Source organism: Pogoniulus pusillus, chromosome 42 (genome assembly GCF_015220805.1).
Source record: "Pogoniulus pusillus isolate bPogPus1 chromosome 42, bPogPus1.pri, whole genome shotgun sequence".
NCBI lineage: Eukaryota > Metazoa > Chordata > Aves > Piciformes > Lybiidae > Pogoniulus > Pogoniulus pusillus.
Genome location: NC_087305.1, coordinates 106,667 through 129,360, shown reverse-complemented (window position 1 = coordinate 129,360; position 22,694 = coordinate 106,667). Strand labels below are relative to the sequence as shown.

At 62.7% G+C, this 22,694-nt stretch overlaps 1 protein-coding gene across 1 annotated transcript in view; it reads right to left on the bottom strand.

Annotated features, from left to right (window-relative positions):
• The window catches only part of LOC135192381 (hexokinase-2), a 49,220-nt gene extending 26,950 nt beyond the window's left edge, over nt 1-22,270 (bottom strand). The window contains exons 1-2 of the mRNA XM_064175480.1: nt 21,917-22,270; nt 9,688-9,850 (exon numbers count right to left, since the gene is read on the bottom strand). Coding sequence (XP_064031550.1) covers nt 9,688-9,850; nt 21,917-21,979 — 226 coding nt within the window. The 5' untranslated portion in view covers nt 21,980-22,270. The remainder of the gene's footprint in view (nt 1-9,687; nt 9,851-21,916) is intronic.
• Between the last annotated feature and the right edge of the window lie 424 nt (nt 22,271-22,694).

Here is a 22,694-nt window from a genome sequence, read left to right as displayed (position 1 = left end):
GCAGAGGGACTGCAGGCAGAGGGGCTGCAGGCAGAGGAGTTGCAGGCAGAGGAGCTGCAGGCAAAGGAGCTGCGGGCAGAGAGGCTGCAGGCAGAGGAGCTGCAGGCAGAGGAGCTGCGGGCAGAGGAGCTGCAGGCAGAGGAGCTGCAGGCAGAGAGGCTGCAGGCAGAGGGGCTGCAGGCAGAGGAGCTGCGGGCAGAGAGGCTGCAGGCAGAGGAGCTGCAGGCAGAGGAGTTGCAGGCAGAGGAGCTGAGGGCAGAGGAGCTGCAGGCAGAGGGGCTGAGGGCAGAGGAGCTGCAGGCAGAGGGGCTGCGGGCAGAGGAGCTGCAGGCAGAGGAGCTGCAGGCAGAGGAGCTGCGGGCAGAGAGGCTGCAGGCAGAGGAGCTGCAGGCAGAGGAGCTGCGGGCAGAGGGGCTGCAGGCAGAGGAGTTGCAGGCAGAGGAGCTGAGGGCAGAGGAGCTGAGGGCAGAGGAGCTGCAGGCAGAGGGGCTGAGGGCAGAGGAGCTGCAGGCAGAGAGGCTGCAGGCAGAGGAGCTGCAGGCAGAGAGGCTGCAGGCAGAGGAGCTGCAGGCAGAGGAGCTGCAGGCAGAGAGGCTGCAGGCAGAGAGGCTGCGGGCAGAGAGGCTGCAGGCAGAGTTGCTGCGGGCAGAGAGGCTGCGGGCAGAGTTGCTGTGGGCAGAGTTGCTGCGGGCAGAGAGGCTGTGGGCAGAGTTGCTGTGGGCAGAGTTGCTGCGGGCAGAGTTGCTGCGGGCAGAGTTGCTGCTGGGGCACTCACGCCAGGATGCAGCAAGGGCTGGAGCTCAGCGGGGCCCTGCCCCGGCTCTGGCCAAGCCTCCTCTCGTCTCTGGAGCAGCTCCCCCCCGCAGGAGCCCAGGAGCGCTGCCTGCCTGCAGCCCCAACCCATCCCTCCTCCAGCCGCCCCTGGGCGCCCCCCGGAGCCAGGCGGCACGGCCGAGACGTGCCCAGCACAGTGCCCACAGGGCTGGAGAAGGGCACAGGAGTGCCCCAGCTCCTGCACCGGGCACCCAGACCCTGAGTGTTTTCTCCTCCTTGCCTCATGCCCACGGAGAGGGGACAGGAGGAGGCTGAAACCAGCTCGTTCTGCAGGCAGTCTGCCAGGCAGCGGGCACGGCTTGGGCACCTCTCCTTCCAAGGGTGCTGCAAGTGCCCCAGGAGAAGGCCTGGTGAAGCTCCTCCTTGTCCTGATGGCCTCAGTAAGCCTCCCACGGGCATCCAGCCCCAGCCAGGGATGGGCAGAGCTGCAGGCAATGCCCGGCTGGGCACAGCTGGCAGCGTGTTCTGTGCCAAGCATGGGTCAAGCTGTCCTCTTGCCCCCCTTGCCGTTGGCACAGATGCTGTTCTACTGCCAGCAGGGCATGAAAAGCACCTCAGGGGGGTGATAAATGCACCAGGGCTCAGGCTGCTGGAGCCAAGACTCAGCTCCTTGGAGGTAGCAGTGGGCACCAGGAGTGGCACAGCCCCCAGGAAGGGCCAAGGAGCTGGGGGCAGAGCTGTCCTCCTGTCCTGCCCACACCTTCCACACCTGCTGGCTTTTGGCTGAACCACTGCCAGGCTTGGCCTGCAGAACTGTGCCCAAGCAGCTGGCATCCTGCCAGGCTCTGCTGCCATCCAGGCAAGACCTGAGCAGGCTGGAGAATGGCAGAGAGGAGCCGCAGGAGGCTGAAGCAGGGCAAGGGCAGGATCCTGCCCCTGGGCACCAACAACCTCCTGCAGCAGCACAGCTGAGGGGAGAGCTGCTGGGGAGCAGCTCCAAGGAGCAGCAGCTGCCAGGGCTGGGGGGCAAGAAGGTGCCCAGGAGCCAGCAATGTGCCCTCAGGGAGCACATTGCTGTCACCTGGGCACCTTCTTGCCCCCTTGAAGGCTCCAAGGCTGTCCTGAGGGGCATGAATGTGGGCATGAGCAGCCCCAGAGGGCAGCTGAGCAGTGCCCAGGCAGAGCTGAAGGAGCTGTGGGGGGCAAGAAGCTGGGGCCAGGCTCTGCTGAGCGCTGCCAAGGGGCACAGAGTGGAGCCCAGGAGGGTGGAGCTGAGCAGCAGGAGAAAGTGGTTTGGTGTGAGGGTGCCAAGGCCTGGAGCAGGCTGCCCAGAGAGGCTGTGGAGCCTCCTTGTGTGCAGAGCTGCCAACCCCCAGCCTGGGCACTGTTGGGCAAGCTGCTGTGGGTGCCCTGCTGGAGCAGGGGGCATGGCCTGGGGGAGCTCCAGAGGTCCCTTCCAATTCCATCAAGCTGGGATTCATGGAGCCTGTGACCCTCTGCCCCTGCTGTGGGCACTGCCTGTGACCCTCTGCCCCTGCTGTGGGCACTGCCTGTGACTCTGCACCTCATGTGGGCACTGCCTATGACCCTCTGCCCCTGCTGTGGGCACTGCCTGTGACTCTGCACCTTATGTGGGCACTGCCTGTGACCCTCTGCCCCTGCTGTGGGCACTGCCTGTGACCCTCTGCCCCTGCTGTGGGCACTGCCTGTGACTCTGCACCTCATGTGGGCACTGCCTATGACCCTCTGCCCCTGCTGTGGGCACTGCCTGTGACTCTACACCTTATGTGGGCACTGCCTGTGACCCTCTGCCCCTGCTGTGGGCACTGCCTGTGACCCTCTGCCCCTGCTGCCCTCTGTCCCTCACCAGGAGGCAGTGCCAGCCTGAGCACCACGACCCCTGTAGAAGCTGCCCCAGAGCTGTGTGCCAGCTCTGAGCGGTTCCAGCGGTGGCTGCCGAGGGGCAGGGGCAGGGAAATGCCCGGGCACAGAGGGGCAGCATGGCCTCTGCTGGCAGCTGGCCTCAGCTGGGTCCTCCCTGGGTGCTGCCTCCCCAGGAGATAAGGTATCAGCTGTGGTGCTGAGCCCACAAGCCAAACAGTGAGGGCAAACACAGAGCTCAGAGCCAAGGGGCTGCTTGCTCCCAGAGAACCTCCTCAGGGTGGGCATTTGGTGCCCTCAGAAATGCCTGTGCCAGGTGAAAGTGGTGGGGGGCAAGAAGGGCAGAGGAGCTTTGGAGCTACAGCAGGGCCTGGGCATCTTGTGAAGCATCTTGTGGAGCATCATACCCCAGCTATGCTGCCAGCCCAGAGCTGGCATCTCCTGGGCTGGTCCCCAGCAGTGTGGGCAGCAGGGGCAGGGAGGGGATTCTGCCTCCCTGATCCCCTCTGCTGAGACCCTCCCTGCAGTGCTGGGGCAGCTCTGGAGCCCTCAGCACAGCACAGACAGGGACCTGCTGGAGCAGGGCCAGAGGAGGCCACAGCAGGGCAGGCAGGGCTGAGAGTTGGCATTGTTGAGCCTGGAGGAGAGAAGGCTCCAGGGAGACCTTCCAGAGGCCTTGAGTGCTGCAGGGAGCTGAGCAGAGAGCTGGGGACAGAGTCCAGAGCAGGAGCTGCTGGGACAGGCCAAGGGGGGGATGGTTTGGGCTCCAGGGGGGGATGCTTTGGGCTCCAAGGGGGGGATGCTTTGGGCTCCAAGGGGGGGATGCTTTGGGCTCCAAGGGGGGGATGGTTTGGGCTCCAAGAGGGGGATGGTTTGGGCTCCAAGGGGGGGGATGGTTTGGGCTCCAAGGGGGGGATGGTTTGGGCTCCAAGGGGGGGGGGATGGTTTGGGCTCCAAGGGGGGGATGGTTTGGGCTCCAAGAGGGGATGCTTTGGGCTCCAAGGGGGGGATAGTTTGGGCTCCAAGGGGGGGATGCTTTGGGCTCCAAGGGGGGGGATGCTTTGGGCTCCAAGGAGGAATGCTTTGGGCTCCAAGGGGAGGATGGTTTGGGCTCCAAGGGGGGGGATGCTTTGGGCTCCAAGGGGGGGATGGTTTGGGCTCCAAGGGGGGGGGGATGCTTTGGGCTCCAAGGGGGGGATAGTTTGGGCTCCAAGGGGGGGATGCTTTGGGCTCCAAGGAGGAATGCTTTGGGCTCCAAGGGGAGGATGGTTTGGGCTCAAAGGGGGAGACTCAGAGTGGAGAGAAGGGAGAAATGTTTGGCACTGAGGGTGGGCAGAGCCTGGCCCAGGCTGCCCAGAGAGGTGAAGCTGCCCCAAGCCTGGCACCAGTGCAGGCCAGGTAAGTTGAGGCTCTGAGCAGCCTTCTGTAGTTGCTGGCTGCAGGGGGTTGGTCTGGATGAGCTTGAAAGGTCCTTTCAGCCCCAAACCTTCTGTGATTCTTTGGTCTTGGAGGTGGTCAACTCCAACCTGCTGCAGTCTCTCTTTTGCTGCAGTCAAAACAGCTTCATAGAGAAAGAAGAGGAAGAGGAGAAGCTGGAGCAGGTCCTGGCTCTGCCCTGAGGGGTGGTGCAGGAGGAGGTGGAGGTGCAGCCCTTGGTGTGCCCACTCCATCTCCATCTGCAGACACTTTGCCAGCCCTGCCCTGCTCTGGGCTCTGGATATGGACCCAGAGTTTTCCTTGAAGCCTTCCAAGACCTTGGGCTGGGTGGGCTGGGTGTGGGCAGGCACTGAGCCCTCCAGCAGGGCAAGGCTGCTGCCAAGACCTCCCCTCTGCCTCTCCAGGGATGTGACCACCAAAGTCACTGAACAAAGGCTCCTCCTCCAGGCCTGTCTGGATGTGTTGCTGTGTGCCCTGAGCTAGCTTGGATGGTCCTGCTCTGGCAGGGGGCTTGGACTGGATCAGCTCTTTGGGCCCCTTCCAACCCCTGACATCCTCTGACCCTCTGACCCTGTGGTTGTGACCCTGTGGTCCTCTGACCCTGTGGTCCTGTGGAGCAGAGAATTGGTTTGGTTTGGAGAAGCCTCTGAGGTCATCCAGGCCAACACCAGCCCAGCCCCACCATGGGCACCACACCATGGCCACAGCTGCCATGGCCACAGGGTTCTTGCACACCTGCAGGCATGGGAACTTCACCACCTCCCTGGGCAGCCTCTGCCAGTCCCTGACCACTCTGGCAGCAAACAAATCCTTCCTGAGCCTCCCATGGGGCACTTTGAGGGCCATTTCTTCTCCTCCTATCAGCTGAGACCAGGGAGCAGAGCCCAGCCCCCACCTGGCTCCAGCCTCCTCTCAGGGAGCTGCAGAGGCTAAGGAGGTCTCCTCTCATCCTCTTCCAGCCTCACCACCCCCAGCTCCCTCAGCTGCCCTCTTCTCCAGACCCTTCCCCACCTTTGTTGCCCTTCTCTGGCCCTGCTCCAGCCTCTCTCAATCTCCTCTGGGCAGTGAGGTGCCCAAACCCGAGCCCAGCACCCAAGCCATGGCCTCACCAGTGCCCAGCACAAGGGGCACAATCCCTGCCCTGCTTCTGCTGCCCAGACCATTGCTGCTCCAGGCCAAGGTCATAGATCATAGATCACAGAATCAAGCAGGTTGGAAGAGACCTTCAAGATCATCCAGTCCAACCTAGCACCCAGCCCTGGCCAGTCAAAAAGCCCAGGCCATGGCTGTCAGCTGCCAGGGCTACACGGAGGAGGCAGCAGGAGCCCCTTGTGCCAGTGTGGAGGAGGCAAGGCAGTGATGCCAGCAAGGCTCTGGGCAGAGCAGGAGAGGGCAGGGGGGGAGGTGGTGCTGGCACTGAGGAGAGTCCTTGCTCAGGATCCTTAGGGCTCCAAGGAGAAGCTTGCTTGGGGTCTGCTCCCCCTCACCAGCCTGCCCTGGGATGCCCACTGGCTGCGTGGCACACAGGGAGGGTCGGGTGGGTGCTGGAGCCAAGAGAAGCTGCTTTGAGGGGAAGGTCTGAAGTCAGAAGCAGGATGCCTGCCCTGGAGGTGCTGCCAAGCTGCAGGGGAGGTGCAGAGCAGGGAGCTGAGGCTGTGTTTTGACTTGGAGCCCTGGCTGTGACCTTGGCTCTATCTAAGTGCCTCTCACCCACCCCCAGCCAGGGGGTGAGCTTAACCAGACCTCACTCCAGAGAGGAGCAAACTCGAGCTGTGCCAAGGAGGAGCAGGGAGCATGGCATGGAGCCTCCTCCCCCCCCCCAACCCTGGAGCTGCCAGAGCTGGAGAGGGCACAAGCAGGGCCAGAGCAGGGCAAGGAGCTCGGGTGGGAGGCAGCTGTGGCACCCCCAGCAGGTGGGAGCAGAGCTTTGTGCCCAGCCAAAGGGCAGGCTCAGGAGACAGTGGCAGGAGGCAGGACATGCCCTTGGACACTGAGCTCTGCCCCAGCTGCTGCCACACTGTCTCATGACGAGGAGACATTGCCAGGGGAGCTGGCACCCAGCCCCTCCTCGACCTGACCTTAGCTCACCCCAGCTTGCCACATTCCAGCCCCCCCCCTCTGCCCTTCCCAACTCCAAAACCCAACAGCAGAGACACCAAAGCTGCTCACAGCCTGGATCCAGCTGGATCCCAGCAGTGAATCCCAGCTCCTGGCTCCCCAGGACTTGCTCCAAAGCCTTCTGCTCCCCAGTGCTGGGGCAGCTGCAGCCTCAGCACCCCCAGCCTGCAGCACCTCCTCTGCTCTTCCCTCCACACTCATCTGCCCTGGGCCAGGAGTGCTGCTGGGAGCCTGCAGGAGCTGTGGGTTGGGAGGATGTGGAGAAGGAAGCCAAGGACCTGGGGAGGGGCTGCTGAGAAGGGCTGGAAGTGACAGGAGAAGGAGCAAGGGTTTGAAAGTGGAGCAGGGGAGGTGAAGGTTGGAGCAGGTCCAGAGGAGGCCACAGAGAGGAGCAGAGGCTGCAGAACCTCCCCTGTGGGCACAGGCTGGCAGAGTTGGGGCTGCTCAGGCTGGAGAAGGCTGCAGGGAGAGCTGAGAGCAGCTTGCAGTGCCTGAAGGGGCTGCAGGAGAGCTGGGGAGGGACTTTGGGCAAGGGCTGGGAGTGGCATGGGGAGGGAGAATGGATTTGAGCTGGGAGAAGGGAGAGGGAGAGTGGAGATGAGGGAGAGATTGGTGGGAAGGAGGGTGGGGAGAGACTGGCACAGGTTGAGGATGGTGAGACCCTGGCACAGGTTGTCCAGGGAGGTTGTGGAGCACAGATCACATTTTGTGCTTCTGTGCTCCACAACCTCCCTGGAGGTGTTCAGTGCCAGCCTGGCTGAGGCCCTGTGCTGTTAGGAGGTGTCCCTGCCCATGGCAGGAGGTTGGCACTGGATGGTCTTTGAGGTCCCTTCCAACCCAACCCATGAATCTATGACACCAGGAGGAAGTTGTGCACCAGGAGGGTGCTGAGAGCCTGGCACAGGCTGCCCAGGGCTGTGCTTGAGGCTCCATCCCTGCAGCCCTTCAAGCTGAGCCTTGCTGTGCCCCTGTGCAGCCTGCTCTGGCTGGAGGAGTCCCTGCTGGGTGCAGGGGGTGGGCAAGATGCCCTTGGGGGGGTCCCTTCCAACCCTGTGCATTTAATGTCTCTGTGAGTGGCTCTTGCAAGGGCAAGGAGAGGACTTAGTCCTGCCCAGCACAGGCTGGGTGCTGAGAGCTCTGCCCCTCAGGAGCTCTGCCAGCTGCAGCAGCAGGCAGTGCCCTGGGCTGCAGTGGTTCCTGTGCCCGGGGGCAGCATCCTGGCTGCTCCTGGAATTAAAACTCTTCCCCTGCATGGAACCAGATTGAAATCTCTCTCCTGGGACAAGCAGCCAGGCCCAGCTGGTGCCTATTTGGGCACCACAGGGGTACAGCAGCAGGGTGGCTTTGGGGTCAGGGATGGTGCCAGGCTTAAGGGAGGGAGGGGGCTTAGAAGGAAGCTGGGGACAGACTTCTGAGCAAGACCTGTTGGGGCAGGACAGGGAGGGAGGGTTTGAAACTGAAAGGTGAGATTCAGACTGGAGATAAGGAAGGAATTTTTGATGCTGAGGGTGGTGAAGACCTTGCCCCAAGCTGCCCAGAAAGATGCCCCCATGCCTGGAACCATCCCAGGTCAGGTTGTTTGGAGCTCTGAGCATCCAGAGCTCGTTGCAGAGGTCTCTGCTCCCTGGGGAGGGGTTGGACTGGCTGAGCTTTGGGGGTGCCTTCCATTCTAGGCTGCCTGGGGCTCCCCAGGCTCTTGCCCCTCACCTCTCCCTGCCATGTCTCCAGCAGCTGCCTGCTGGTGCAGAGCTCATCCCCCTCGACACAGCAGCAGAGCAGCACTGATGTTTCTCTCGGCCGCTGGGGCAGGGCTGCCTCTCAGCTGCACCCTGTGGAACGCCTCCCCCCCCCCCTCCCTGCAGGCTCAGCCCAGCTCGTTCTGCCTCCCGGGGAAGGAAACTCCACTCTGCCCAGGCACTGCCTGCCCAAGCCAGGGCACCTGGAGGCTCCAGCCTGGCATCTGCTGGCATCTACTCCTCTGCAGCAGCCAGGTATGGAAACACAGCGGTGGGGAGGGAAGAGCAGACAGGTCCTGCTGCCAGCTCCCTCCCTCCTCACCCATCTCTGCTGCTGGCTGCAGCAGCCTGTGCCACCCAGGCTTTGCAGTGCCCCCCCGTGAGGGTGCTGCTGCTGGAACCACAGAATCAGGCAGAGTTGGCAGGCACCACAAGGATCAGGCAGTGCCAACCCCTGCCATGCCCAGGGACACCCTACCCTAGAGCAGGCTGCACACAGCCTCAGCCAGCCTGGCCTCAAACACCTCCAGCCATGGGGCCTCAACCGCCTCCCTGGGCAACCCCTGCCAGCCTCTCACCACTCTCCTGCTCAACAACTTCCTCCTCACCTCCAGCCTCACTCTCCTCACCTCCAGCTCTGCTCCATTCCCCCCACTCCTGCCACTCCCTCACAGCCTCAAAAGTCCCTCCCCAGCTTTTTTGTAGCCCCCTTCAGATCCTGGCAGGCCACAAGAAGATCCCCTGGGAGCCTCCTCTGCTGCAGCCTGCACAGCCCCAACTCTTTCAGGCTGTGCTCACAGCAGAGCTGCTGCAGCCTCTGAGCATCCTCCTGGCCCTGCTCTGGACACTCTCCAGCATCTCCACAGCCCTCTTGTCCCAGGGGCTCCAGAGCTGGATGCAGGACTCCAGGTGGGCTCTGAGCAGAGCAGAGGGGCAGAATCCCCTCCCTGGCCCTGCTGGCCACACTGCTGCTGCTGCAGCCCAGGCTCTGGCTGCTCTCTGGGCTGCAAGTGCACACTGCTGGCTCCTGCTGAGCTTCTCACCCCCCAGCCGCAGTAACTCCAGCTCTGAGCAGCTCCAGCCTAAGAGACCACCCTGCCTGGGCACCATCCCCAGGGTGCTTCCAGCCCAGATGTGGAGCCAAGGGCAGCTCCAGCTGCTCAGGGCTCTTTGTCCCTCCCTGTCCTGCAGCTGCCAGCACCACTCCACCGCTGGGAGGCTCGGCAGGTCCTGGCTGTGCCTGCATCCCGCCGCACGCTGTCGGGCAAGGGGCAGTGCTGGGGGGCGGGGGGGGGCACAAGAAAGGTCCTTCCCAAACCGCTGAGCTCGGAGGGGGAGGCAGAAGGGAATTTCCCCCCGCGGATGCTGCAGGAAGTGGCTTTTTGGGTCAAGAGGAGCAAACTGGAGCCGAGAGCAAGGATGCACCGGGCCCGGCAGAAAGGGCCATTGTGAGCTCTCCTGCCGGGGTCCCGGTGGCATTCAGAGCGGTTGGCACCGCCGCTGTGCCAGCGCTAATGAAAGGCGATGAGCTGGACCCGTGACTGTCCCTGTCCTGCCAGCAAGGACACTCCAGGGCTGCTTCCCACCCTCCCTCCCCCAGCCCCAGCCCGCAGCCGGGAACGAGTCCTGTCCCCCTGCCACGGCTCCCTCCGCGGGGCAGAGCCCCCAGAGGCAGAGGTGCCCACTGGTGCCACCCCTCCCTGCTGGCACACGTCGGCAGCCGTCTCCCCTCTGACAGTACCTGTCCCGTCCGGGGTGGACCTGACGAAGGTGGGCAGCATCTTGACGGAGGCTGTGGGGTTGGTGTCCGCCCCCAGCCCCTTCTCCATCTCCTTCCCGAAGCGCTCCGACACCTCCTGCAGGGTCTCCTCGGAGAGCCGCATGTGGTACAGGTACTTATCGATCTGCGGGGGGCAGAGAGAGGCCAGGGCTCAGCTGAAGGGCTGGGCACGGCAGCGGGACACTGGCACACTCAGGGCAGTGCCTCAGCTCCCCTCCTCTTCCATGCAAGGAGCAGGTTGTGACCCCTGCAGGACAGGGCTTGGCTGTGCCAGCCACAGCAGTGCCACCGGGCACACTCCCACCCATCCCCCCCACAGCCCTGCATCTCTTCCTTAGCCTCCAGAGCTCACCAAATGCCACCCCACAACCTCCTCAGGAGCAGCCTCATGCCCGGGCAGGTGCCAAGGAAACCCCAAGGAGCTTCCAGTGCTCCACAGCCTCTTCCCCACTCAGTCACCCCAAAAGCTTACAGCACAGGCAGGACCCAAACCCAGCGACCCTCCCTGGCTGTGCCATGAGTCAGGGGGTCAGTGCCAGAGGTTTTCCAGCCCTTCCTACACCGTGGTGCCAACATGCCTTGGCCTTGACCCCCAGGGGCTCTTCCAGCATGGAGGATGCCTGGCAGGAATCACAGGCTCCATGAATCCCAGCTTGATGGAATTGGAAGGGACCTCTGGGGCTCCCCCAGGCCATGCCCCCCTGCTCCAGCAGGGCCCCCCACAGCAGCTCAGCCAGCAGCACAGTGCCCAGGCTGGGGGTTGGCAGCTCTGCACACAAGGAGGCTCCACAGCCTCTCTGGGCAGCCTGCTCCAGGCCTTGGCACCCTCACACCAAACCACTTTCTCCTGCTGCTCAGCTCCACCCTCCTGGGCTCCACTCTGTGCCCCTTGGCAGCGCTCAGCAGAGCCTGGCCCCAGCCTCTTGCCCCCCACAGCTCCTTCAGCTCTGCCTGGGCACTGCTCAGCTGCCCTCTGGGGCTGCTCTGCTGCAGGCTCTCAGCCCCAGGGCTCTCAGCCTTTGCTGCTGCCAGAGCTGCTCCAGGCCCCTCAGCACCTGCCCAGCCTGCCCTGCACTCTCTGCAGCCCTTGCCAGGCTCTGCCATTGGGCAGCCCAGAGCTGGAGCCAGGCTGGGGGCAGAGCAGAGGGCAGCAGAACCTCCCTTGCCCTGCTGCCCACACTCTTCTTGGTGCCCCTCAGGACAGCCTTGGAGCCTTCAGGGGGGCAAGAAGGTGCCCAGGAGACACACTGAGGGCACACTGCTGTCTCCTGGGCACCTTCTTGCCCCCCAGCCCTGGCAGCTGCTGCCCCTTGGAGCTGCTCCCCAGCAGCTCCCCCCTCAGCTGTGCTGCTGCAGGAGGTTGGTGGTGCCCAGGGGCAGAGCAGAGGGCAGCAGAACCTCCCTTGCCCTGCTGCCCACACTCCTCAAGCAGTGTGACACCTGCAGGGTGACACAAGGAGCATGCCTGGGGCAGGGTGGCACAGGCAGTGTGACAGCAGCAGCCTGGCATGAGCTGGTGCCATGCCGGAAAGGGCAGGAACCCAACGCCCGCCGCGGGCAAGCCTTTATCCTTGTGCCCAGGCTATGGAGATTCCTGGCTCCTTCCATAAACAGCATCAAAGCCTCTCAACCTTCCCGGGAAGGCTTGGAAAAAGCTCCTCCCTGAGCCATTCGTTGGCACCTGGAGCGGGGCTGGGGCAGGTGAGGTGGCCTGGCTGCCAGCTGCCAGCGCTGCCCTGCTCCAATTAGCTTCACTTAGAGTTAATTAAAGGGCAGCAGCCAGCCCCGTGCTGGCCCAAGGGAAGCTCCACCCTGGGAGCTCACCTGTCTGCAGGCACGTACCAGAAGGTCACCCCAAAGCCAGCAGGAATTGGGGGGGGGTGGTCATGGGGCAGTAGGAAATGGGCATTTTGTGGGTGACTAATGGCCACGTGCCCCAGAGTCACCTCCAGCCCCGATGGGCCCTGGGCTGGCCAAAGCAGCTCCACTACTGTGGGTTTGGCTGCCTGGGATGCTCCAAACTTATCCTGCTCCCTTCCCAGCTCTCCTGGAAGTTTGGGAGCTGAGTCCTAGACTGCTGCGGTGAGGTGGGAAGGAGAGGACTTGGTTGGCACACTCCAGGAGATGCTGCCAGGGAGTGCCAGGCTGGGCTGGGCTGAAAGGGCCTTTTAAGCTCATCCAGGCCAACCCCCTGCAGCCAGCAACTACAGAAGGCTGCTCAGAGCCTCAGCTCACCTGACCTGCAATGGTGCCAGGCTTGGGGCAGCTGCCAGCTCTCTGGGCAGCCTGGGCCAGGCTCTGCCCACCCTCAGTGCCAAACATTTCTCCCTTCTCTCCACTCTGAGTCTCCCCCTTGGAGCCCAAAGCATCCCCCCTTGGAGCCCAAAGCATCCCCCCCTTGGAGCCCAAACTATTCCCCCTTGGAGCCCAAACCATCTCCCCCTTGGAGCCCAAACCATCCCCCCTTGGAGCCCAAACCATCCCCCCCTTGGAGCCCAAACTATTCCCCCTTGGAGCCCAAAGCATCTCCCCCCTTGGAGCCCAAACCATCCCCCCCTTGGAGCCCAAACCATCCCCCCCTTGGAGCCCAAACCATCTCCCCCCTTGGAGCCCAAACCATCCCCCCTTGGAGCCCAAACCATCCCCCCCTTGGAGCCCAAACCATCTCCCCCTTGGAGCCCAAACCATCCCCCTCTTGGAGCCCAAACTATTCCCCCTTGGAGCCCAAACCATCCCCCCCTTGGAGCCCAAACCATCCCCCCCTTGGAGCCCAAAGCATCCCCCCCTTGGAGCCCAAACCATCCCCCCCTTGGAGCCCAAAGCATCTCCGCCTTGGAGCCCAAACCATCCCCCTCTTGGAGCCCAAACTATTCCCCCTTGGAGCCCAAACCATCCCCCCCTTGGAGCCCAAAGCATCCCCCCCTTGGAGCCCAAACCATCCCCCCCTTGGAGCCCAAAGCATCCCCCCCTTGGAGCCCAAACCATCCCCCCCCTTGGAGCCCAAACCATCCCCCCCCTTGGAGCCCAAACCATCCCCCCCTTGGAGCCCAAAGCATCCCCCATTGGAGCCCAAAGCATCACCCCCTTGGAGCCCAAACCATGCCCCCCTTGGCCTGTCCCAGCAGCTCCTGCTCTGGACTCTGTCCCCAGCTCTCTGCTCAGCTCCCTGCAGCACTCAAGGCCTCTGGAAGGTCTCCCTGGAGCCTTCTCTCCTCCAGGCTCAACAATGCCAACTCTCAGCCCTGCCAGCCCTGCCGTGGCCTCCTCTGGCCCTGCTCCAGCAGGTCCCTGTCTGTGCTGTGCTGAGGGCTCCAGAGCTTCCCCAGCACTGCAGGGAGGGTCTCAGCAGAGGGGATCAGGGGGGCCAGAATCCCCTCCCTGCCTGGGCTCTGCTCCCTGGCAGCCACATCCTCACCGGTGTGGTGGAGAAACCCTTGGTGCCTGCAGCCCCCTCCCACTACCGGGGGCTGAGGGCAAGCCCCCAGCCCAGGCTGCAGCCCAGCAGGCTTGATGGAAGCAGCAGGAGGGGCAGGGGGGAAGGAGCCTCAGGGGATCTGGAGCTTTCCCGGTCGTGCCGGTGCTGTTTACCTCCTCCTCCCTATCTCCATGCAGCAGGAACTCAAACACTCCCCTCCTGCCCCTCCTGTTTGCTTTTCCTTGCTGGAAATTGCCACCCATGTGCCCAGCTCACGGGCACGGGGACGGCAGCTGCTGCCCCAGGTCACCTCCAGCTTCTCCTTCCTCCTCCAGCTCCCTCCTGAAGCCCCAGGCTAGGAAACCTCTTCTGCAGCTGCCCTGATGGCTGTGGGTTGATGCCACCAAGCCAGAACACGGTGCCCAGCCCCGTGCCCGAGATGTGAGCCCCAGCCAAGTGTTATCCTGGCTGCCAGGGCACCTCAGGAGCCACCAACCTGCCCCTTGGCACAGGGAAAGGCCTCAGTCTGACTCCCACCTCCTCTCCAGCAGCATCTGCCCAGGGCTGGTGGTGACAATTAGAGACACATCTGAGTGCTCTACCACCCAGCAGCCTCTTGTGCCCCTGAGACCTTCCCTCACTGGCAGCCTCTGGTGGGCAAGGGGGTCCCAGCGAGACCACCCTGGGTGTGGATGGAGTCCCAAGGAGGCATCTGCATCCCAGCAGTGAGGTACCACAGCAGCAGGGCTCAGACATCTGCATCCCAGCAGTGAGGTACCACAGCAGCAGGGCTCAGGGCAGAGCTTCACCCTGGCACAACCCACGAGGTGCTGGCACAACCCACGAGGTGCTGGCACAAGCCACGAGGTGCTGGCACTCCTGTTCCCCACCCTGACTCCTCCTCGACTGGCAAGAAGCTGCTCAGGGCAGACCTCAGCCCGGAGGAGCTGAGGTGCAGCAGAAGCCTTTGCTGCCTGCTCCTCTGCTCCTGCCCAGGGCTCCTGCAGCAGGCAGAAGCTCAGCCCGGGGAGGGAGGTGGAGGCTTCCCCTCCCTCCTGCAGCCCGGCAGCACTCAGCACGTTCCTCATGTCCCCCATGCCCCTGCCCAGCAGCAGGCAGCGGCAGCGCCAGGGGCTGGGTGACCTCCTAATCCCCAAAGCCCTCTAAACCCTGGATCATCTTCTCCTGCCCACGTAGGCATCGTCCTGCTTGGCACCTAGGGCAGGGCAGGGTGGCCAGCAGCAGCTCAGCTCCTTGCCTGCAGAGACCACCTCGGTGTGCACCTCACCCCCAGCGAGCCACAGCCACCTCCATGCCAAGGCTTCCTTACCCCATTGCCACCTGCATGCCAAGGCTTCCTGACCCTATTGCCAGCTCCATGCCAAGGCTTCCTTACCCCATTGCCACCTGCATGCCAAGGCTTCCTTACCCTATTGCCAGCTCCATGACAAGGCTTCCTTACCCTATTGCCACCTCCCTGCCAAGGCTTCCTGACCCTATTGCCACCTGCATGCCAAGGCTTCCTTACCCCATTGCCAGCTCCATGCCAAGGCTTCCCAGGCACATGGCCACTTCATGCCAAAGCTTCCCTAATTCAGAGCCATCTCCATGCCAGGGCTTCCTTACCCCATTGCCACCTCTATGCTAAGGCTTCCCTACCTCAAGGCCACCTCCATGCCAAGGCTTCCTTACCCCGTTGCCACCTCCATGCCAAGGCTTCCTTACCCCATTGCCACCTCCATGTCAAGCCTTCTCTACCTCAAGACCACCTCCATGCCAATCCTTCCCAGTCCCATTGCCATCTCCATGTCCAAGCCTTCCCAGCCCCATTGCCATCTCCATGCCCAAGGCTTCCCAGTCCCATTGCCATCTCCATGCCCAAGGCTTCCCAGTCCCATTGCCATCTCCATGCCCAAGGCTTCCCAGTCCCATTGCCATCTCCATGCCCAAGGCTTCCCAGCCCCATTGCCACCTCCATGCCAAGGCTTCCTTACCCTATTGCCACCTCCATGCCAAGCCTCCCCAGCCCCACAGGCTGGTTCCTGACTCCAGTTAACCCCTCCCTGCATGCATCACAGCCAAGCTGGGGTAGGACAGGGGCAGCAGGCTGCAGTGTGAGTGCCTGTGAGGACAAACAACCTCCGTGGCTGTTTCTAATCCTTCCCTGAGATCATTGCCAAGCCCACGTGAAGAAAGTCCTTGGGCTGGGATCTGGAATGGGGCAGTTCCCATGCTGGAAAGCTTCCACCAGCAGTAAAAGTGTTTCCTGGAGGAGATCTAAGCAAACTCAACACAGGAGGAGCAGATTTCAGCTGAAGGTGCTCAGTGCCCAGGATGGTTGCACTCAGGGCCAGGATGTTGAGAGCAGGAACTGGCTCATGGGAGCTGCTGCAGGGCTAAGGAGCCCAATTCAGGCAGGTGCCCAACTCAGGGACACTGGCACAGGTTGAGGGTAATGAGACACTGGCACAGGTTTCCCAGGGAGGTTGTGGAGCACAGAAGCACCCAATGTGATCAAAGATCACATTGGGTGCTTCTGTGCTCCACAACCTCCCTGGAAGGTGTTCAGTGCCAGGCTGGATGAGGCCTTGAGCACCCTGTGCTGGTGGGAGGTGTCCCTGCCCATGGGACAGGGAGTTGGCACTGGATGCTCTTTGAGGTCCCTTCCAACCTAACCCATGCCATGAATCTATGAGCTCATGGCTGCAGCACCACAGCTGGGTGATGGAGTTGTGCCTGAAGGCTTCTCCTCATCCTCCCATCAGGACTGCACCTATGTGGTCAGTGCTGACCCTGCAAAGGTCTTCCCATCCTGTGCCACTAACCAGGAAGGGAAACAGTCCAGAGGAGGGCACCAAGAAGAGCAGAGGGATGGAGAACCTCTCCCTGTGGGGACAGGATGGGAGAGTTGGGGATGTTCAGGCTGGAGAAGAGAAGGCTCCAGGGAGAGCTCAGAACAGCCTTGCAGTGCCTGAAAGGGTTCCAGGAGGGCTGGGGAGGGACATCCCCAGGCTGGGGTCTGTCTTTGCTCTGCTTCTATGAAAGCAAATCCTGGAAGAGTTGTTGTGGGAACTGTGAGCAGCAGCACAGGGAGGGGGTTCTGCCCCTCTGCTCTGCTCTGCTCTGCTCTGCTCAGCCCCCACCTGCAGCACTGCCTCCAGCACAAGAAGGACCTGGAGCTGCTGGAGAGGCTCCAGAGGAGGCCACAGAGCGGAGCAGAGGCTGCAGAACCTCCCCTGTGAGACAGTTGGGGCTGCTCAGGCTGGAGAAGAGAAGGCTGCAGGGAGAGCTGAGAGCAGCTTGCAGTGCCTGAAGGGGCTGCAGGAGAGCTGGGGAGGGACTTTGGATAAGGGCTGGCAGTGGCAGGCTGAGGGACAATGGCTTTGAGCTGGGAGAGGGGAGATGGAGAGTGGGGATGAGGGAGAGATTGTTGAGAGGGAGGGTGGGGAGAGCCTGGCACAGGTTGAGGGTGGTAAGACCCTGGCACAGGCTGCCCAGGGAGGCTGTGGAGCACAGAAGCACAGAATGGGATCACTGAATCTGTGCTCCACAACCTCCCTGCAGGTGTTCAGTGCCAGTCTGGATGAGACCTTGAGCAACCTGCTCTGGTGGGAGGTGGCCTTGCCCCGTGACAGGGGATTGGCACTGGATGACCTTGAAGGTCCCTTCCAACCCAACCCTTCTGATGCACCTCTGAGTTCCTCGGTTTGCATGATGCAAAGTTTGCAGCGCTGGCAGGACCCATCCCATCCCACACAGGTACAGCTCAAAGGCTCCAAAGCAAGGAGGGTGAAGGATGCCCTGTCCCTCACTGCACTACTAGGGGCCCTTCTCCCGGCTGCTGGGTGGCACATGGAGCAGGATGGCATCAGAAGTGGCAGTTACAACGTGACAGAGGCTTCCGGCCCCTCGCTGCCGCTTCCTCCCGGCTCATGGCAGCAGGGCAGGGGAAGGGGAAGGGCTCAGGGCACTTTGTTCTCCCGCAGCAGCGTCCTGGCTGCCTTTCCCGTTAACGATGCCAGTGCTGGGAAAGGGAAACTGCCTCCGAGCCCACGTGCCCGGTGAGAAGCAGCCCAGGCAGGAGCCAAGGTGCCCAACCCTCCAGCATCTCCCCGCTGCGGGATGCGCTCAGCTCCGGCAGCCTCCGGAGGGCAAAAGCACAACCCCGAGGCAGGTTCGCTGAGGTCTGGCTTGGATTCTTTTCCTTTTTGGCAGCAGAAAGGCAAATATTTGTCGTGGACAGGAACAGCAGAGAGATGGTCAAGCCCGGGGAGGGTTTGAGCACTCCTAACCCCCCAGGGTGCTCAACCAGAGCCCTCTCTGCAAGGGTAACCTCTGCCTGGAATCAGTTTCTCTTTAAATGCCTTCCCTCCCTACCCCTGGTTCGAACTCTCTGTTGAGAAGCGCTGAAGTTTGTCACAACCCTGCCCCTCTCCCTGCTCCTTTCGGAGGGCGATGCTGCAGCAGCAGCAGCCAGCAGTTGCTGGGGCGGGTCGGTAACCATGCCCAGCTCAGCAGCAGGATGCCACGGAGCAGGGGACAGCGAGGCAAGAGGGAGCAGCCGCAGGTGGCTGAGGACAGCAGAGTGAAGCCAGGAAAGCCTCCGGCACGGAAAGGATTTCATTTCCTGCTTGGGCACCACAACCTGGCACACACTTCACTGCTTTTATCAACGGATCGAGGCTGGGCACGGCAGCACCGAACCCACCCCCGAGACACACACACCCCCCGAGCATCCCAGCCCCCCGTCGCCGTTACCCAGCCCCGACTGACTCAGTGCCGGGAACCGGCTTGGTCCCCTTCGCCAGCCTCCCCACCTCGGGTGACACAGTCCCGATGCTGGGCTGCACCCACCCTCCTCCAGCCCTGACCCCGGCGGCACCCACTCCTTTGGCTGCCACCGAGGGCTCGGCACCCAGCTCAGCCCCACGTGCCCTGCCCGCCGCAGCCAAGCCTCTGATGACACAGGCCCGGAGTCATCCTCAACCCGAGTGAGTCAGATGCTTTCCTGCCGGGCCGGTTCCTCCCCATCCTCACCACCCTCCCCCCGCCCCGGGACAGCAACTGAACCCCGTGCTGGAGGTGGAACCCAGCACCCGTGGTGAAGAAATCAGCCTGCGGAGCATCCGCGGGAGCCGTCCTGGGGTGACCCCGCGGCTGCCCAGCACCCCCCTCCCCTCCCCCCCCTGAACAGCCCAGTGGAACTGGGCAAACCTCCTGCTTCCCAGCTCGGGGGGCAGAAGCAAACGCCCTCAGCTCCCCCCCCGGCCCTGCCTGCCTGCCCACACAGCCCTTCCCTCCCGTTTTAACCCCTAAAGCTCTCTGGGGTATATTCAAGAGCCCCTGGGTGCTGGTGCCAAGACGCTGGGAGCATCCCACAGCAGCTGGGGAAACTGAGGCTGAACCCTGCCAGGGCAGCTCTGGTGAGAAGCCAAGGAGTGAGGGGGGTTGCAGGACGGCTCCTGATGGATGGGCACAGACAGCTGCTGGCCTTGGCAGGCTTAAAAGAGGCTGTTACGTTGTTTTCCAGGAATTTGCTGTTGGGAATCCTTCCCACAGCCTCCCAGGAGCCTGCGAGAGGCATCCAGGGAGGAATCTGCTGCCTGAAATCAACCTCCCCCTAGCAAAGGGAAAATAAAGCCAGAAGAAAACCTGCCCCTGCCTGGGAACGGGACGGGACAGTCAACTCCTTCTCCTGCTTCTTCCTTCTTGGGAAGGAGGAGGGACGGGCAGGGAGAGCTCCCAGCCTGGCTGCTCAGCTCCCCCCAGCTCCCGTCGCATGACGAAGCCGAGGGCCGGGGAGCAGGAAGCGCGGCGGGAGCCGGCACATCCGAAGGGAACGTGGTTCGGCCAGGGCCAGCTTTCGAGCGTTCAGGCTCTCCAAGGATGCCGCCGAGCTTAATTACAGTTTGCACCATCCCTCGGCAGCCAGATAAGGCAGAGCCGCAGCCCCCGGCTGGCCGAGCAGCGCCAGGGCCAGGGCGGTCCGGGGAGGGAGGTGACAGCCCCCCTTTGGGTGAGCAGCAGAGCTGGGAAGGCTGCTCCGGGTCTGGAATGGGAAGAGAAATCCTGGGTTTGGGGGTGATTTTCAAGCCCCCTCCCCCTCCCCCCCCAAGAAGATGGAAATGATGCTGCCTGCCCACAGCTGAGCCCTTGCCTCGGACACCTGCCAGGCTGCCAGCCAAAAGCCTTTCCCAAACGGCCTCGAAGCTCAGCTGAAGCCTCTCTGAGTCAGATAACAAATTAAATCCCAGCTTTCCAAGAATTCCAGCCCTTCCGTCTGCCTGCGCCAGGGACTTGCTCACACCTTCCTGGGAAAACCTCGGTAAACCAGGAATCGTTCCTGCAGCTGAGCAGCCAGCTGGGAGCTGTGGCTGCTCTCCCCCTCTGCCCAGCCCCCCGGTGCCAAGCCAAGCTCCGTGCCCCCTCCAGAGCCTGCGCTGATCCCACCTTGCCCTCCCCAGGGACGTTCAGCTTTGATTGAAAAGCACCCAGAGAGCAATCCCAGCGAGGAGGTGACTGGCTGGGGGGCTTGGACAGCAGAGCCAGGAGCACCTCCCTGACATCTCCTGGATATTCTGCCCTCCCCAGCATCTCAGCAACCTCCTCCAGCCAGGGAGCCAGGAGGGATGGGCAGCTGCCTCCAGAGGCTGCTCACAGCCTTTCCCCCCCCGCCGCGGGGAGTGAGGGCAAACCCTTCACCCCAAAGCTTTCCTTCTCCATTATTTCCAGCTCCTGATAAGGAACTGGAGAGGCCGAGAGGCAGCGGCGGGGCCGAGCCGCTGGCCTATTTCTGCCGTCGGGTTACACAACCCCTTCCCGCGGCTCCGGCTGTTGCACAACGCCAGGACGCGGCGAGCGGAGGCAGAAGCTGTGCCCAGGGCAGCTGTGCCCAGGGCTCGCTTTAGGTCCGGGCACTTGGGTCTGGTGGATTCGGGGGTTGGTTTGTTTCTCTTTTGGGGGGAGGGGAGGGGGATGCTGCCTCTGGTTTTGCTTCCCGTTTAACACGGGCAGAAGGTCAGCGCGGCCAGTTCGGTTCCTCTGCCCTTGTTATCTGATGGAGCAAGCCCAGGCTCCTGCGCTTGGGAATTAGGGGGGGGGGGGGGGGGGGGTGGTGGTGGGGAGGGAGAGGGGGGAATGTGTGGGTGTTTCCTCCTCAAATCCTGACCCCCTGCAACACCTGAGCGCTGTCACCCTAGGAACAGGTCCTGCCAGGCGACCTCAGCAGCCGAACCCCTCTCTGGTGTATCCTCAGATGCCCTGCAGGCTGGCAGGGAGCTGGGGCACAGCCTGAGCTTTCCCGCAGCATCTCGCAGCCAGGAATACTTTTTTTTTTTCCAGGAATCCTTGAAGGCTGCCGGGAGCCCAAGCGCTGTCCCGGCCACACAAAGAGCGGAGCCAATCGCCTGTGCCCAGTGCCCGAACTCTGGAATTTCGGGTGGCGAACGCAACGCGAATCCCAGAGGGATGCTGCAACTGAGAGCTGCAGCCCGGGGACAGGCTCTGGGAGACATAAATCAGGGGAGAGGGCAGCAGGAAGATGTTTGCCAAGTGCAAGACGCGGGAGGGGGGGGCACGGCTTAGAGGGAGGCGGGGGGGGGCACGGCCTGAAGAAGGGAAACCTGAAGGGCTGCCTATAGCGCTCAACTCAGAGGAGCTTCCCCCGGCCTCAGGACCCAGCTCCCGGCAGGGACTTTGCCTCCTCACCCCGGGGCAGGGAGGGTCCTGCCTAGGGGCCGCAGGTCCAGGGATGCTCAGAGCCGGCGGCGGGAAGCGGCGACACGTGCTGGGGGTGGCGGGGGACGGGATCCGAGACGGGGGGCCCGGGGAGCAGAGACACCCCCGGAGATATCCCCCACACATAAACCCCCCCTTCCTTCTACTGCTGCCGCTCCTGCTCCGCGCCGCCGGCCCGCGGGGGGCGCCCGGCCCGCGGGGTCCCGCAGCGGCCGCCGCGGCACGTACGGCACGGAGCGGAGAGCGGGGCCGCCTGGAGCCCGCACGGCCTGACCCGAGCTCCCCAACTCCCGGGGGGGTCCCGTTCTTTTCTCTCCTTTTCCCTTTTCTCCTCCTTCTTTTCCTCCTTTCCTTCCTCCCCTTTCCTCCCTCCCCCTTTTCTTTTTATGTTTCCTTTTCACTTTTTCTTTTTCCTTTCTCTCCTTTATTTTTTCTCCTTCTCCCTCTTTTGCTTTTCCCTCTCCTTTCCCCCTTTTTCATTTTTTTGCCTTTTTTTCTTTCTTTTGGCTTTCCTCCCTCTCTTCTTTTTCCTTTTACACTTCCCCCCCCCCCCCTTTTACTTTCCCCTCCTTTTCTTTTTCTTTCCCCTCCTTTTCTTTTTCTTTCCCCTTCTTTTCTTTTTCTTTCCCCTCCTTTTCTTTTTCTTTCCCCTTCTTTTCTTTTTCTTTCCCCTTCTTTTCTTTTTCTTTCCCCTCCTTTTCTTTTTCTTTCCCCTCCTTTTTCCTTCCCTTCTTTTGTAAACAACTTTTTTTTCTTCTCTCCTTTCCTCCTCCTCTTTTTTTCTCCTTTCCAGTTTTCTTCTTCTTTATCCTACTTTTATTTTTCCTTCCCCCTCCTTTTTCTTCTTCTTTTTTTTTTCACTCTTCTACTTTGCCTCCATCTCCTTTTCACTCTTTTCTCCTTTCACACTTTTTTCTCCTCTCTTTTCCCCCTTTCTCACCTTTTCCTCTCTTTACCTCTTTCCTCAGCTCCTCTTCCCCCTCCCCCAAATTTCTCCCCTTCAGCCCCTTTGTCTCCCTTGCCGGCTTCCCCCCTCACCTTCTGCGCCTGGTCATGGTTGAGCTCGGTGAAGAAGTACGCGAGGAGATGCGAGGCGATCATGGCTCGCTGGGTGCCCGGGGCGGTGGGTACCCAGGGATGTGGGTGCCCGGGGTGGCGGGTGCCGGGTGCGTGCCCGGCGTGCTGTGTTCGCGATGCCCGATGTGTGCCCGGCAGGTCCCCGATGCGTGCCCGGTGCCCGGCGCGCTGTGTTGGCGGTGCCTGGTGATGTGCCCGGTGCCCGGTGCGGTGCCCGGTGATGTGCCCGGTGCCCGGTGCGGTGCTCGGTGCCCGGTGCCCGGTGCTGTGCACGGTTTAGTGCCCGGTGCCCGGTGCTGTGCCCGGTGCTGTGCCCGGTGCTGTGCCCGGAGCGGGTTCGGAGCGGGAGCGGCCCCCAGCAGCTCGCGCCGCGGCCCTCGCGCGCGACAATGTGGCTCATTGAGGAGGTTCCCTGCCCACGGGTGACGTAGCAGCGCCGCCGCCGCTGATTGGCTGAGCCGCGAGGGTGTGTGCCGCGCGCGGGGGGGGGGGTGGGGCCAGGGCGCGCCGCTAGGGGGCGTCCCCGAGGGGAGGGGCAAAGAGGGGGAACGGGGAGGGGGGAGGGGGAATGGGGGAGACTGGGGTGGGGTGCTGGGGGGTGCTGGGGTGAGGTGCCAGGGGGTGCTGGGAGGAATTGGTGTGGGGTGCCGGGAGGCGCTGAGAGAGACTGGTGTGGGGTGCCCCGGGGTGCTGGGGGGAACTGGTGTGGGATGCCGGGGGGCGCTGGGAGATACTGGTG